The 15,268-nt window shown below is 36.1% G+C and overlaps 5 protein-coding genes and 1 long non-coding RNA gene across 7 annotated transcripts in view; 3 read left to right on the top strand and 3 right to left on the bottom strand.

Moving 5' to 3' along the window:
- Positions 1-833: 833 nt before the first annotated feature.
- Positions 834-2,188, top strand: LOC124456154 (39S ribosomal protein L37, mitochondrial-like). The gene is made up of 2 exons (XM_047006671.1): positions 834-1,440; positions 1,616-2,188. The coding sequence occupies exons 1-2, from the start codon at positions 924-926 to the stop codon at positions 2,137-2,139; spliced, it is 1,041 nt and encodes a 346-aa protein (XP_046862627.1). The 5' UTR covers positions 834-923; the 3' UTR covers positions 2,140-2,188.
- On the top strand, positions 2,185-4,915 carry LOC124456222 (3-oxoacyl-[acyl-carrier-protein] reductase FabG-like). The gene is made up of 10 exons (XM_047006711.1): positions 2,185-2,370; positions 2,537-2,673; positions 2,749-2,841; positions 3,222-3,307; positions 3,382-3,434; positions 3,694-3,734; positions 4,003-4,072; positions 4,316-4,352; positions 4,431-4,500; positions 4,711-4,915. Exons 1-10 carry the CDS (start codon positions 2,304-2,306, stop codon positions 4,867-4,869), a joined length of 813 nt encoding a protein of 270 aa, XP_046862667.1. The 5' UTR covers positions 2,185-2,303; the 3' UTR covers positions 4,870-4,915.
- LOC124456170 (snurportin-1-like) lies at positions 3,309-9,836 on the bottom strand. Of its 2 annotated transcripts, none has more exons than XM_047006683.1 (10): positions 9,663-9,836; positions 9,498-9,578; positions 9,021-9,105; positions 8,663-8,809; positions 7,981-8,074; positions 7,813-7,910; positions 7,197-7,274; positions 6,224-6,304; positions 5,821-6,104; positions 3,309-3,875 (listed from the first exon to the last, which is right to left on the bottom strand). In XM_047006683.1, exons 1-9 carry the CDS (start codon positions 9,740-9,742, stop codon positions 5,835-5,837), a joined length of 1,014 nt encoding a protein of 337 aa, XP_046862639.1. In that variant the 5' UTR covers positions 9,743-9,836; the 3' UTR covers positions 3,309-3,875; positions 5,821-5,834. The 2 variants fall into 2 exon arrangements, with proteins under 2 accessions (XP_046862639.1, XP_046862631.1); XM_047006675.1 differs by lacking the exon at positions 3,309-3,875 and adding an exon at positions 4,349-4,874.
- Positions 9,780-15,268, top strand: part of LOC124456282 — a 20,141-nt gene continuing 14,652 nt past the window's right edge. The window contains exon 1 of the long non-coding RNA XR_006952201.1: positions 9,780-10,201. This is a non-coding gene — a long non-coding RNA (uncharacterized LOC124456282). The remainder of the gene's footprint in view (positions 10,202-15,268) is intronic.
- On the bottom strand, positions 10,365-14,537 carry LOC124456188 (calcium/calmodulin-dependent protein kinase type IV-like). The gene is made up of 11 exons (XM_047006691.1): positions 14,204-14,537; positions 14,050-14,128; positions 13,504-13,566; positions 13,331-13,413; positions 12,943-13,015; positions 12,771-12,809; positions 12,551-12,677; positions 12,386-12,461; positions 11,502-11,622; positions 10,840-10,920; positions 10,365-10,746 (listed from the first exon to the last, which is right to left on the bottom strand). Exons 1-11 carry the CDS (start codon positions 14,275-14,277, stop codon positions 10,588-10,590), a joined length of 975 nt encoding a protein of 324 aa, XP_046862647.1. The 5' UTR covers positions 14,278-14,537; the 3' UTR covers positions 10,365-10,587.
- LOC124456241 (putative glutathione-specific gamma-glutamylcyclotransferase 2) overlaps positions 14,538-15,268 on the bottom strand; it is a 1,352-nt gene continuing 621 nt past the window's right edge. The window contains exon 3 of the mRNA XM_047006730.1: positions 14,538-14,966. Coding sequence (XP_046862686.1) covers positions 14,595-14,966 — 372 coding nt within the window. The 3' untranslated portion in view covers positions 14,538-14,594. The remainder of the gene's footprint in view (positions 14,967-15,268) is intronic.

Here is a 15,268-nt window from a genome sequence, read left to right as displayed (position 1 = left end):
GCATACCGTATATGGATTGTAAACATTTCCTGTGGTGGTCATATTTTTATCACGTGACTGATAGCAAGCGATAAAAACACGAACATATGGCAAATCACTTTAATATTCAGTATTTAGTCAAATATTTTTCTATATATGGCAAATGATTTTCCATTTGTACAATGCATATAATGTTGTAAATACATGCCATTCATTTTTCGTAGAATGGTAGAATTATGCAAGTTTGAGCAAATCAATGATTTGTTTACAATCTTTTACTCCAGACAAATCAGATAAAGCAAAATCCGGATCTCATTCTTATTTGTATTTTTCACAGTGCCAGATGCACAAATTTTCAAAAACTTGATGCTTTTCAAATACTTAATATATCATAAAAAACTTAATGCTTTGCAAAACTTGATCGAGTTTAAAATCGTAAATTGTATATGACAAGTAGAAGTAGAACATATTTTGTTCGGTGTGGAAATATCACATCAATTTAATCGTTTTAGGCTTTGCAAAGTTATGATATCATGTAGTATATTTTTTGTGAGGCTGTGCCAAACGGCCAAATTGTATAATTGGAACGGCTATATTGAAACTAAATGGATATTTAACCCCTGAATGAAATTACAGTAACAATATTCCGGTGTTTATAAATTCTGGATCAACCTTTCTTCAGCAGTTTCTGCCAGGGAAGTATTTACAGAGCAATAAACTGTAAAGAAGATGGCATAAAAAAATCCAGCCGTCACGACAAAATTAAATATTTCTTACGAGCAACTAAACAGTGAGCGAAATGATTTTGTGCATCTAAAATTGAACGATCTTTGTTGACAGAAAAAGACTCGAAACGTAAGGTCATTCGTGGAAATAGAAACTGACCAGAAAAGCTGGAAAATAATCATGGAAACACAAAATTCCTTCTCAACTAAACTTCCAAAATGGCTGCCGAAGCTGCGAGAAGTTTGTCAAAAAATGCAACAAAGTCAACATTACCACACACTGGAATACCCATCATATTGCGTCCTTTTGTTGTAAAGAAGGCTTATGTTGTTCATCCCAAAGCGAAAAGTTTACAAGCAGATTTAAAAGCACAGTGGCTTACAAAGTCATGTTTGAGAAAGGGTCTACCGGAATTGGCTTTTTGCTGGAACAATATAACAAGCGAACAACTTGACTCATTGAAACAGAGAACAGCAAAGAGTTTACTCCAAACTATTGCATCGCAGAAGATAGGCCTGAAATGGAAAATGAATTATGATACAGATCTTCTTCACGGTTTGCTGCCCAGTTTACTCATCCAATTTATGAATCATGTTGAAAGCAGGGGTAGAACTCTTAATGGTTTTAAATCACCTATCAGAACTCATTGGTGCCGTAATCATGACTTTTATCAAACCAGCTTCCTTCCAGGTTACATGTTCCTTAGTGGTACTGCTCTACCCACATTTGAACCAGGTTATGTATGAATGACACCAAAGTTCGTTTCAAAAAGTTTTTCTTGGTCAAATGAGTTCAAGCCTACACAAATTTTTACTAAATGAATTTTTTTAAACTTAAATTATTTGATGCTGTGGAGGTTTGAACTGACAAAATGTTCCTTATATTAACATGGCAAATTTCTTCTATTTAGACATGGAATGTACTGTGGACGTAGAGCTACCAGGACCATATAGGCCAGTTGATCTTGGTGTATTTAGCCATCCAACAAACCATCTTTCCAATGCTCTTGGCAATGAGATGATCAGTAGAACACTACAACCAGAAATCTTGATTCTATCAGATTTTACTAGTAAAAATCAAGAACAACTGCTGCATCATGGGATTCATGTGATGTTCAGCCAACTTGTTGCTATGGCAATGCAACATGGCTATCATCCTGGGCAACATTTGGATTCGCCAATGACAACAAAATGCATAATCACAAATGGCAGGGTGTTTTCCTTTATGGCCTATCAATTAAACACTCTCTCACTGCAAGAGGATTTTGGGATTAAAAACATTGCTTGGTTTGATGATTTTAAAATGCTTTATCAAACCAGTTCTGACCCATTCAAAACAGGACATAAAACATTTTACGAAATCTTTCCAATAGAGGCGAATACACTCAATTTGGATGAGGATTGTCTGAAAATGCTTTTGGCTTTTCTAAGTTGAAATTTTGTTAAACATGTGTAATTTATTAATATAAGTTTCTGTTGTAAAATGAAGTATGCTGGTTGGGTGAACCGTGAGGCATCACCATACGATCACATGACCATGCACACGACTGTACACATGCGTGCACGTGTAACTAATGGCTCTTACTCTCAAATGTAAATATGGCTGTCGAATGCAGTAAAACAAATGGTGTTAAAACCATGTTAGGGAAAATCGCTCTTATTACAGGTATCCATGTATTTAAGAAGACGTAAGACGCATGAACTTGATATACAATTTCAAATAAGCTATCGTGATTCCAAAGCGAAGCTCTTATCGACCAGATTCACCCTTTTCGTGAACCATGAATTGACCCAAAAATTACACTTTACAGCTAGCAACTTTCTTCTCCCAGGTGGCAGTTCGGGCATCGGCGCAGCAACTGCAGTCCACTTTTCAACTGTCGGATATAAACTGGCGATTACAGCAAGATCTGTCGAAGGACTGGAAGCTATTGCAATACAATGTAGAAAGAACGTGGCAAAAGATGATGTACTATTTTCAGTTTTTTAGTTTTTCTGATTTGTCCATTTAATCAAATTTTCGTCCATTTTGGTGTTTCAAAAGGTTTTAGTGATCGAAGCAGACGTCAATAATGAACAAGATGTGAAGAAAGTGGTTGATTCGACTGTTAAGCATTTTGGTCAACTTGATGTTTTGGTAAAAAAAATATTTGATTTGTTGTGATTTTTAAATCGGTAATTAGCTAATGGATGACGTGCCTTGCGTCAGTGCTGTAGAAGTGGGGGTGCTTGGGGGAGGAGCCCCCTTCATCTAATAAATTTAGTTCCACAGCACTGCCTTGCATACATTTTGGTGGCTGGCATATGTATCCCAAGAGAGGTTAAATTGTTGCTAGTGCAGTCAAAAAGCATTGATCAAATCTACTGGTCTGCAAAACCTAAACAAGGCAAATCACCTATAAGTGTAATTTTTCATGAATCATTGTTAATTCAACATGCATCTCATACATTTTAATGCGTTTTATGTACAAATTTTACCACCAAAATTACTTCGAGTTCTTTAATACTGAACCTAAGGTCAACAGCGCTGGTATTCTCAGTCGTGGTACCATTGAGACGGCTACTTTAGATGACTACGATAAAGTAATGAACACAAACATGAGGTTTGCTTTTCATGCAAATTTTTTCAGTGTACATTTGTTCAATGTTCTTTGATTAACTGTAGTGAAATTTTCAGGTCAGTTTACCATATAACTCAACTTTGTGTGCCACATCTCATCAAAAGTAAAGGTATCAAATGAAATTGTTTCACACTGATAAAATGTCAAACAAATATAAACTATATAAAAGTTCTTTATCAATATCTTTTCTTTACATGCAAATATACTTGGTGTGAAGAAATGCTCCAAACCAGGGTGGTGGTAATTGGAGGGGTTTGGGGAACTACACCTAAACCATGCTCAATTTGTCAGAATTTGATGCTTAGACCCCTCTCTAAAAACACTTCACTATTCCCTCTCTAACTTCACATATAATAAATTTCTTTAAGGTTGCATCGTCAACGTCTCTAGTGTGACAGGAATGAGATCGGTTAGTCTTCAAGCTACAACTCCATCTTTTCCAATAGAAACCTTGAAGATGTAATATGTTGGCAACTTTTCATATGTCATCCTTCTCGACTTCATTCCAACATGAAGTCATTGTCATCTCTTTACAACCAAGATGTTATGCCTAACATTGAGCAATATGAATATTAGTAGGACGACAATTGAAATACATTGCAACATTTAAACTCTGATTAGTTAATCAAGATTGGCTTATTGACAAATCCAAACATTACTTTCATGTACCTTATTAGTTTGCAGGAGTGTTGCCCTATTGCATATCTAAAGCAGCCATGGATCAATTCACACGATGTGTTTCACTAGGTAATGCACCACAATTCTCATGGACTGTTGGACTGAATATAACTGGAATGCTACTACCTTTGAAGCCAGCAATTCAAGTAGATTGCATCTCATTATGACATTACATTTTGATGCAAGACTTTTCTCATGTCTGAAGACAATACTTGGCCTCATAGTAGCCTTCCAGTTAAATACTCAGTTTTACAGACAAAATGCAGTATAAACCAAATTTTTGTTTCTATTTAGCATTTATATCTGTTTTAGAATTGGCAGAAAAGCAAGTTCGCGTGAACAGTGTTAAGTAGGCATAAATATAATTTTACATTAAGGTTTGCTGCACAGTAATTTTTGTACTTTGTGTTTCGAATTTCTCTGATAGTCCTGGGGTCATCAACACTGGAATGCATACAAGAGGCATCGAGCCTTTAGATCAGGCTTCTTTTGACAAGGTAAAGTTCAATAAGTATCTTTAAAGAGTTCAACTTTTGCTAAGTCTACTCTGTTCACTACAGAGGTGAATGAATGATGCTAAATTAGCACAATTCTGTCAAATAACAAAGTTCAAATGTGCCTAAATGTTTGTTATATTTTTATTGACCTCCATACGTTCAAATGTAGCAGAGATTGCTAATTTCTTTATTTGATAAATTACGGTGTAGTTTTTGGAGCACAGTAAAACGACGCATGCGTTGGGCCGTGTGGGAGATCCGGAAGAAGTTGCCAAGACCATCGCATTCCTCGCTTCGGATGACGCTAGTTTTATAACTGGTTCGACGATTCCTGTGGATGGCGGTCGTCATGCGATGTGTGCCCGATGATAAAGCTGTGAAAGTGATTTTATCATTAAAAATGTCGTTCAATGTGTTCAGGTGTATGTTTTTGAAGATTTGTATCCTTCCCCTCACAAAATACGATAAAGCATATCTTACGATGAAGCATATCGTTACATGTTTCTAGATGAAGATCGTCCAGGTTAGTAGAATGCCGAGAAGGACTGTTGGTGTAAATGTTGACTGACGTTTTGACAACCTTAGCGGTAGTCTTTGAGCGGTTGACTCTGAAGATGATTACCGCTAAGGTTGTCGAGAAACGTCCCTCAACACCAACACCAACAGTCCTTTTCAGGACTCTACTAACCTGGACGACCCACATCTGCAAGCATGTAAAGCATATCTTTGAAATACAAGCCGAATACCAGTCAGATTTGAATTTGTGTATCAGAATTCATTTTTGCATTTTTCTGTTCCTGTTTTTAATACCTTCTAAAGAGGACGAAAGGACTTAGATTTCTCAGAACCATGCAGATTGCAGCAAACCAACAATTATGCAGATCACTCCTTCTAGTCCTTCATACATGGACGTAGAAAGATCGATGATTGGGAGAGGGAGGGAGGGGGTTATTCGTATGTGCAGTAGAAAACAATGGATTTCGATGGAACTTTATAAAGCTTATCATGCATAAATGAATATCGCGCCTCCCCCTTCTCCCCAATATTACTACTACCTCCCTGCCTGTATTTTTCCTTCTTCGCTACGACGATGGCCCGTAAACAACCATGGCCTTCAAAAGCCTTACATATACCCGCATATACCTTATTTCAGCTAGATTTGGCCGGGGGTAAAAAGATCCGATATGATTTTTAGAACCCAATTAGATTAGATTCCATGTATGAACAATGAACCTCGGGGTTATTTGTCACCTCCTATGTTAAGCCAGCTTATCATTCTTAAAAATTGCATCCATCGTTTACAACCTATGGCCGTCATACCTCACAACGTGGTTTTACTGCATTTCTTCTTCGTGATTATCGTCTTCTTTCACTCTCGTATCTCCTTTTCCTAAACCTTCGAGTCTTCGATTCGCTTTCTCGCGAAATTTCTCGTTCTCTTTAGCCAACGTGAGCTTATGAACTTTCGGAATGTTTTGTAAAAATCTCGAGGGCACATCGGCACCGATGATCTCCGGGATCATGTAGACTTTAAGCCAACCGACAAGCGGAGTGTTTCCCGGATGATAATGGGCTTGTTTATGGTAAAATAGCACTCCGTCTATCTGGTAGGAAAAAAGAGGATGTTCATAAGTTTATTTCTATAAATAAATCAATGAGATGTAGTAGAAAACACCTAAGCAGGAGTTATGTTTTAACTGAAAAGGGATTAGTTTATACAAACCTCGTGTTTTCTTTCTATGGTCAGTGCATCGAATATCGACGAATTGTCGCATGGAAATGTCTCGGCGGCAACAAATTTAAACTGCAAAATGAAGATTAACAGTTACTAAGATGGATACATTTTAATGAGTTTATACAAGGAAGATGTGAGGTACGTCTGGGTGTACACATGTACATAAGAGCAACGTATACAAGAAAAGTGTTAGGTACGTCCGGGTGTACCAATGTACATAAGAGCAACGTAAACAAGGAAGGTGTGAGGTACGTCTGGGTGTACACATGTGCATAAGAGAACGCATACAAGGAAGGTGAGGTACGTCTGGTGTACACATGTACATAAGAGCAACGTATACAAGGAAGATGTGAGGTACGTCTGGTGTAAACATGTACATAAGAGCAACGTATACAAGGAAGATGTGAGGTACGTCTGGTGCACATATACATAAGAGCAACGTATACAAGGAAGATGTGAGGTACGTCTGGGTGCACACATGTACATAAGAGCAACGTATACAAGGAAGATGTGAGGTACGTCTGGGTGCACACATGTACATAAGAGCAACGTATGCAAGGAAGATATGAGGTACGTCTGGGTGCACACATGTACATAAGAGCAACGTAAACAAGGAAGATGTGAGGTACGTCTGGGTGCACACATGTACATAAGAGCAACGTACACAAGGAAGATGTGAGGTACGTCTGATGTAAACATGTACATAAGAGCAACGCATACAAGGAAGATGTGAGGTACGTCTGGTGTAAACATGTACATAAGAGAAACGTATACAAGGAAGAAGTTAGGTACGTCTGGGTACATATATGTACATAAGAGGCGTAACCAGCCGGTTTATTTAGTCCAGCTGTGAAAATTTTTTCTGGATTAGTTCATTGCTAAAACAAAAACTCACACCTATAGGTGATTATTTCAAAACTATTCGTAAGCACCGTATTTAGTTTCACATAACAAAACGTACTTGATTATGGCTACTTTCTTCTGCTATTCCCAGACATTCTTCGAGTTTTGCTGTTATCCAATAAAAACGAAATTCTGTCTGAGGTAAGAGATAAATGTCCGTCACAATTTTTACAAGAAGGAATCCGAGTTTTGGTGGAAAATAATTGATTTTCCAGGTTAGTGCAGTCTTGAGAAGTACTGTTGGTACTACAGTGAGGTAGATGGAATCGAAACGTCAATTTTTGTACAGAAAACCATGTTTGCACTAGTGCGAATAGATTTTGTTCAACAGTTTAGACCATTTGATTCATCTATCGACACCTAAATTTTTATTTGTCAGTTAGCTAAATTTCTGGTGAGAGGATTTCTCCCAAATGCACTATAGTGAAGGGAATGTGTGATGTTATAAGCGCTGGGAACATCAAACACAGGTATAGAAAGTCTAAGGCCACGCAAATTATGTGTATTAGTGACTGGTCAAAAACCAACTTTGACCGAGCTGAAATGAAGTTGACCTGTCATCTTGATCGAACATATTTGACCATTGCAACCAAGCGATGTTTCTTTTTCAAAATGACAGGAGCAAAACTCAATGTGGTAAAATTGCCACCACAATGCATTGGGCAAACACTGACCTCGCTGTCATAAACTGGATGGCCCTTCCAGCACATTAGATCAAGAATGTAAAACGTTCTCGTCAGCTCACTGTAAATGCAATCCAGAACAGTGTAATCTGAAGTGAAAAACAACAATCAGCTCATCAATACATATCCTTTACCTTGTCAACATAAGTAAACAAGTACCTGATGATTTCACTGAATCACATCCACCACCTGGCAAGAGCGACTGAAATCTTTTCAGATTGTAACCACTTTTCGTGTAACTGGTGGTCCTCCCCTGAAAATAAAATATCTCGTTTAAAACAAAAGGAAAATCCTATTCCAGGGTTCGTTTTGTTCCCCATAGAAAATATCTAATGGTTATGGCACACAATATCAACAAACAAATAGGGATGTTCCAGATATTCCATGTAATCGCATACCAAACAACCAGATTGGATGCCACATTATTATCACCAGTTAGATGATGAGAATAAACAGTGATGGATTCAGGGGAAGGGTGCATGGGGGTACACCCCCTCTAGCCTTGGTTGGAAGGGGTGCAGGGTGGTGCAAATAAAGTTATTAGTAATAAGTCTAACATCAGGAGATTGGGTAGAAGAGATTGTGAGTTTTTTCTCACCAATTGATACTTTTCTGAAGAGTTTTAAGCTGGTTGTTCTTCAATCTAAGATGCCATGTTGGTTTTTTACATACCCTTCGCATTGGCAGACATTAAATATGAGTCAATGTGCAAATATTTCCATGGGGGAATGTCTCTGTTTAATGCATTAGCCAAGTGATGAATCAACAGGGCATGCTTTTATTAAGTGATAATGGCATGACAAATCTATCAAATGGGGAGCTCAACAAACAGTTTTCTCACCCTTGAAGCAACAATCAAACATCTTTTTCCAATTGGTGAAATCACCATGATCCAATCATCCGAAAATTTAGGAGGAAGATCGACCAACCATTCTGACATCATAAGCTGGTTCTTGAAAGGATTGTTTCGTTTTTTCCGTACTTTTTTCTATCAGATGGGAAACCATATTAAACATCAACTAAAAAGATACCATCACACATTGTTTGATTACATTACTATTAAGAACCAGACCAGATAATAAATTATATAAGCGGCTCAGTACAATGGCTTAATATGAAGTATCATGCACTGTTGCTTGAAGAACCGATTGCATGTATGGCTCAGTGGTATGGCTTAACAACCTTAACAAGTAAAAAACCTGAACTTCCGTGACTTCAACTTCCATTTCCCATTCATCAACTTCCACCAAGCTTCTTGCATGGTTTATCTTATCACTGCGGCGGCTGTAACAGCAGTCAGCAAGCAGTTACTGAATAATATATACCTATCTCCATTTCACTGTAGTAAATGTTAAATAAAGACATTTCTAACTCATTTATAAAGGAAACAATGCTATGTTACAAGAGCTTCAAAGGAATCCTGTTGAAACCTTAAATGTTTATCTCAGATGGCTTTTCTTTTCAACAAAGAGTCTAAGATTTTGACAAACCGATTGTCTCAGTCTTGCTTATTCCTTGAAGTTTGTGGAGTTTTCTACCTTCTAAACTGTCTAATTAACCATGTTTGTTGTCCATATCTAATACATAACACTAACATGTCTGCGAGGAAAATTATTTTGTTCAACAATTGTAGATTTTGAAGAAGCGAATTGTAAAGTATCATTGAAGATGTAAACCTTTTTTGGTCCTCAAGAATGCGTTTCCTTCGTGTTTCCTGGTCTGGAATGTTACTTGGCTTCATTTTGTACTCGGATAATCTTCAATAAGGAGTAAAATTTGTTACAAAAGAATTTTAAATTTAAGTTTCATATATTTCATGACTCCTGAATGAAAATAGTAACCTCGGATGAGGGCAAGCTGTGTCATTTGGAATGGAGGAAATCCGAAAAGATTCAGCTAACGTCGAGCTTAGTTGGTCCATGAGAACGCGGTAAAAACAAAAATAATAAAATAAAAGCAATTACAAACTGACAAGAACTTTTTTATTTATTAATTCCTTGCTTCCAGTCTCCAACATTCTTCTCTTCTTTCTCCTCTAACTAGTTCCAGTCTCAATTTATTCACGCGTCTAAAATGGCGGGAATTATAATTTCTCGTTTTCAGTTTTATCATTATCGAGAAAAAGTTTAAATATGAAGAAATATGATACAAAACCTTTAAGCATCGGGAATTGGGTCTTCGATTCATCACATCCTGTGTGAAAATTGATTCGGGACTTGTTTACTTTCAACTTATCTGCTGTATCCCTGTATTGACCATTGCAATAACAGACGAAAAATGCGAAGCCTCTTGGTGTGATCTGTGCCTCACAATGTCAGTGAATGAACCTTTTCACAAATTTTGAATCTGTGGATCGAACACTATCGTATCAACTATTGAGGTAAGGTTGAGTTCAAAGAAATTAATCCGGACAGGGTAGTTAATTCGTAGTTTTCTTGAAAATTGGGATTGCGTAAATAAATGTGTAGCTATTAAATCTTCATTGAATCATTTAAGATTTGAAAAGTTACTTCTATGACAGTATCAAAATTTGCTCACCCGAATATCTGAATTTACAGATTTATTAGTTATATATGATCAAGAATTGGTACATTTAATTTGTTTTAGTTAAGATACTTAACTAGTTAAGAAGCATATGTATTTCTTTACATGAAATTTTGTGAAACTATGCTAAAATCACTCAATAACAGTCCTACAATTATAGTCTTAAAATTGCCCCCGTTGACATCTAGTTTTACAATGAAGGAAAAGACTTTCAAAAATCTCCTATTTATCATCTTTGTTGGTGCTCGTTTTCCTTCCTGCTCTTGCCATATCTTGTACTAACATCACACCGTACATCCCAGCTTTGAGTTTCCTTCGAGCATTGAACTCCCTCAGTTTATCTTGTGTTTTTTGCATGTGATCCAATTTAGCACCTTTACCCTGAGTTAAGTAAGAAAAAGCTTCAAAAAAGCCTTACAAAATTGGAAAATTGGTCCATTTCTTCTAAATGTCAAATGTGTGTCGAAAATATACCTGAACCCATGGATGTTGGAGAGCTTGCTTTGCTGTCATTCTTTTTCGGGGGTCCAAAACAATGAGCTTATTCACAAAATCCTTCCAACAGTAAAATTTTCATTGCATCATAATAACAATTACATAATGCATTTAACGTAAACGACAACTTTTTTAAAATTTTTTATTGCAGACATGTTTTGGCAAACTTATGCCATCTTCAGTGCCATCTTCAATAATGAATGAATATTTGAATGGAGTCAATATATAAAGAAATGATGAAGACGTGTATAGACAAAAGGGATGAAGCAGAAGTTATTTACAATTATGTAGTGATTAGAGTTGTTAAATATTTACAAGTTAAAGATAGTATTGACATGCTGAATTTGTTACTATCTTTAACTTGTAAATATTTAACACCTCTAATCACTACAAAATTGTAAATAACTTCCACTTCCATCCCTTTGTCTATACACATGTCTTGTATCAGATTTCTTTATATATTAACTCCATTCAAATATTCATTCATTGTTCCGCACTGAAGATGGCATAAGTTTGCCGAAACATGTCTGCAATAACAAAATTAAAAAAGTTGTCATTACGTTGAATGCATCATTTCAATCGTGCTATTACAAAATTATGGGAACAATTACATAAGATTACTAAATTATTTTGTGTCTCACCCTTGCACTTAGAGATACATCATCCCACCATGGCTCGATGAATTCATACTCGCATTTTATTATCCTCTGAAACATAGCCTGGTCCCCTCGGTCATCATAAAATGGTTCAAATCCGCAGAGTCTAATGCGCATGATAAGAGAAATGATTAAATCATTTGCAGTGTGCGAATTAATGGTGTGCAATGTGCAATTTGCACATCGTTTTAGCTAAAATGAAAACAATTGCACATCACTTTTTCAAACGATGTGCAAAAATCAGCGGTTTTAACGAAAAACACTGTCGTAAATCATATGAATTTGTTCACATTTAAAAATATTAATTTAGCAATTAGCGCTATATAATAAATAACGTAATATCGACTTGCTTATGCCTCTAAAGAAACACTTTTGTCAAAAAAATTGCACATCGTTTTTTCTGAACTAATTCGCACACTGATTTGCATAAGGATGAAAATACAATAGTACATATGGATAGTAATATGTAATAGTACTTAAGTAGCTAATGACCTTATAGATAGACTGGACTACATAATGAGCCCAGAGCATTGAGGAAACTTGAATCCAATACCTACATGCAAATATGAATGCCTACTTAAAAGACAGCCATAAAATATACAATGTAATGAAGTGTAAGGATATGTTTTAAAGCGACTCTGTTCTTAAATATTTCCCAAGGTCTTGGCTGATGTATGTACAATATATTAAGGTGCTCATTGGATGCTTTGACAATTTCAACTGCTCTACTCAAAGCTTAATTCTGGGCATTAACATTTACGTGAAATCAGAAATTGATTCCTATTGCTACTACAATAAATTCTACTCCTACAGAGGATTTGGAGATTTCTTCTATGTAGATATACGTGAATTAAATACCACACACTTACAATATATACGCAATAACACCAACAGCCCACATGTCAACTTCACGGCCATAATTTTTTCCTATCAAAACCTCCGGTGCTAAAATACAAGACAAATAAATCAAACATGTCAAGCATACTAGCCAAATACTATGGTAGAAAATCAGTGGAATATGATCACAAACATACCACAGTATCCAGGAGTACCACACACTGTCTGCATTATCACGTTATTGCCCAACATCTTTGATAGTCCAAAATCTGCCAACTTAAGTGCCGAATCATCTCTTTCCGTGGCATAGAGGAGATTCTCAGGCTAAAAAGTGTCGTTTAGAAAAAACAATGTTTTTGTTCGAAAAATAATATAGTTCACAGTGATCAAAGAAATGAAAATGTCACATTCTCTAACCTTTAAATCACGGTGTACAACATCATTTTCATGTAGATACTAAAAAATACCGCCAAAACATTAGCATTGATTGAGGAAAGTAGTTAAGAGCATACTACCTCAGAACTGAGAAATTTTTGCAGTCAAAGTCTGAAATTTATTCAATGATAAGACAATTTCATGGCATACTTACAGCAATAGCATTGCATAATTCTTGGAGGGCAACTGCTGCATCTTTCTCCGTGTAACATCCTCGTTCAACTACTCTGCATGATTACATACAATCTATGGTTAACTAAAAACCATGTCAAGCCAACAATTTATAAAAATATAGTAAAAAAACAAACTCCAAAGAAACAAAACATCTTGAGAATACAAAATATTCTGTCCTAGGATGACTTTGAGATAAAGTTGAAAATTTACAGTTCACTTCTCGTCTTGCTCTGATTCATATTTTGTAATCTCTAGATGTCTTGTTTCTTCGGAATTTGCTTTTTAAAAATGGTTGACTGAATGACATTACTCGTGTACCATCATATATATTTGCATCACTGCATGTAACCTGATATTCCATAGTTTACCTCTCAAACAGCTCTCCACCTTTAACAAGCTCCAAGATAATGTACAAATGCTGGTTTGTCTCAAATAGATCTTTCAACTGAATCTTGATAAAAAATCAGGCAGATGTTGATTCTTATCGAAACGGGGATCTCGGGGTACAAAATGAGAAGACAATGAAAAATATAACTCGTACAATGTTCGGATGTTTCAACCGCAAGAGTATTCCAATTTCTGTTTGAATCAACTTTGTATCCACCTAAGATGTACAGAATTAATTTTTCTCGTGCTTGACGAATGAAGCGACCGATTATTACTTAACACATCTATTCGCTAGATAACATAAAAATAAATCTAAGTTCTAAAAGCAGTTAACAATACATAAGTGCACTTATAGACACTTGAATAAATTACTATAACTGTTTATCAAAACTTCCGCTCCGTATATTGTACAGTATCTTAGCAATAACTCAAACGTTGCGTCCTGTATTGAGTTTGTACTTGCTGTGTACATAAAATCACAACTATTTATTCCGTACAGAGGAAATCAGAAATGATACACTTTAACTTGCGAGTGATAAATGAAAATCAAAACATCGCATTGCTGCATTCTAGTTGCTTAGTGCATTAAAATTAATTAGAAAAGCCCTTGTCTGTAATATATTATTATTATTAAGCTGTCATTGCGACTTTAGAAGAACTAAAATGCGCGACGAAATTAAAAACAACAAAATATTCATACATTTTTCTCCATAATTTTCACGGCGTACTCATTTGTAGTCCCTTTTTGAGTACACAACCTTACCACGGAGGTAGCGCCTCTAAAAAACATTCAGTTTTGATGGTCTGCATTGGGATAATGAATATTGACTGGAAGAGGCAGGCGAATTACAGACCTTCCAAGTTCACGTCCCAAATCGTAATAATCTTCGATCGGCTCCTTTCTTGATATGTCAAAGTAATAAACCATTTTGGAATGGTCTGCTGAGCGCAAAACAATCGGTTTCGATGTGAGATGTTAATCAAAGTTTAAAAATTTTTTTAGAATGCAATATGAACAGTGAAATCAGCTGTCTCGCAGGATTAATCAGACAGCGCTGAGATTAGCTGATAGGCAATCTACATCTTAATTATTCCACCCACGTTGGCGTCTGGGGAGTCATACGAAGTTGGAAGTGTAGCCCTTCTAGGAAAGAAGGGTAGCCCTGCTTTGAATAATTAATGACGAAATACATGCTAACACCATTTACGTCACTTATTTTTTCCATACAATATTTCCAGCCAATGTCACGCTTTTTGGCATACTGTTGTGTTCTCAATGTGAATGCTTATTTGTTTCAAATGTTCATTTACATGTGATGGTCCTAGTTGTTCTAAGCTCTCGATCAACTTGAGAAAATATTCTAAATTTGAACCACTCGGTCCATTTGATTTGATAATTTGTTGAGCAATGTCACGTTCAGTTGCAGGCCCTAAGTAGTTCGGGTTTTTCTCAGTGGCCAAGTACACTTGTACGTTAAAAGGTTTGCAATTGTCTGTGTCAGGATAAAAAAGCATTTGAACCAATTGATATCCTCCTTTCTCACGGTAGTCCAAATATTCCAGGACTTGTTCTTTCATATGCCTATCCACTTTGAAGGAAATGCCAGTCACATTTTCCTATAAAAAAAACATGTTATTGTAAATATAATTGTCCTTGCAACATCACAATTAAAGGTCCTTTGCATAAGCTCAATTAATTTTGAGCTGAAACACATCAACAAGATGTTAATTAAAGAGGTGTAATGCACTTTTTTTGCTTTATTTGGATGTCCAAATTGGCCATATAAGAAACTATCCTGTGTGTACATTATTTATGTGGAGGATATAGTTATGACTGAGGAGGGTTCATTAAGGTCTCTTTGTTGTGTCCTCTCACAATACCTGCGATATATTGGGTAAATGACATATAATAAGTAAAT

This window comes from Xenia sp. Carnegie-2017, unplaced genomic scaffold (assembly GCF_021976095.1).
Source record: "Xenia sp. Carnegie-2017 unplaced genomic scaffold, XeniaSp_v1 HiC_scaffold_13, whole genome shotgun sequence".
Lineage (NCBI taxonomy): Eukaryota > Metazoa > Cnidaria > Anthozoa > Malacalcyonacea > Xeniidae > Xenia > Xenia sp. Carnegie-2017.
Note: the sequence above shows the minus strand (reverse complement) of the source record. Positions and strands in the feature narration are given on the sequence as shown.

Coding starts and splice junctions, on each gene's coding strand:
- LOC124456222 (XM_047006711.1), top strand. CDS start 2,304: ATGGCTGTCGAATGCAGTAAAACAAATGGTGTTAAAACCATGTTAGGG. Junction 2,842..3,221: donor TTGGTCAACTTGATGTTTTG/GTAAAAAAAATA, acceptor ACTGAACCTAAG/GTCAACAGCGCTGGTATTCT. Junction 4,501..4,710: donor ATCAGGCTTCTTTTGACAAG/GTAAAGTTCAAT, acceptor ATTACGGTGTAG/TTTTTGGAGCACAGTAAAAC.
- LOC124456154 (XM_047006671.1), top strand. CDS start 924: ATGGCTGCCGAAGCTGCGAGAAGTTTGTCAAAAAATGCAACAAAGTCA. Junction 1,441..1,615: donor TCTACCCACATTTGAACCAG/GTTATGTATGAA, acceptor TCTTCTATTTAG/ACATGGAATGTACTGTGGAC.
- LOC124456170 (XM_047006683.1), bottom strand. CDS start 9,742: ATGGACCAACTAAGCTCGACGTTAGCTGAATCTTTTCGGATTTCCTCC. Junction 8,810..9,020: donor TTGAAGTCACGGAAGTTCAG/GTTTTTTACTTG, acceptor CCCATCTGATAG/AAAAAAGTACGGAAAAAACG. Junction 7,275..7,812: donor ATCCAGTTTATGACAGCGAG/GTCAGTGTTTGC, acceptor CTCTTACCTCAG/ACAGAATTTCGTTTTTATTG.
- LOC124456188 (XM_047006691.1), bottom strand. CDS start 14,277: ATGGTTTATTACTTTGACATATCAAGAAAGGAGCCGATCGAAGATTAT. Junction 13,567..14,049: donor TGAAAATTATGGAGAAAAAT/GTATGAATATTT, acceptor TGTACATCTTAG/GTGGATACAAAGTTGATTCA. Junction 12,462..12,550: donor TGGTACTCCTGGATACTGTG/GTATGTTTGTGA, acceptor CTTGTATTTTAG/CACCGGAGGTTTTGATAGGA.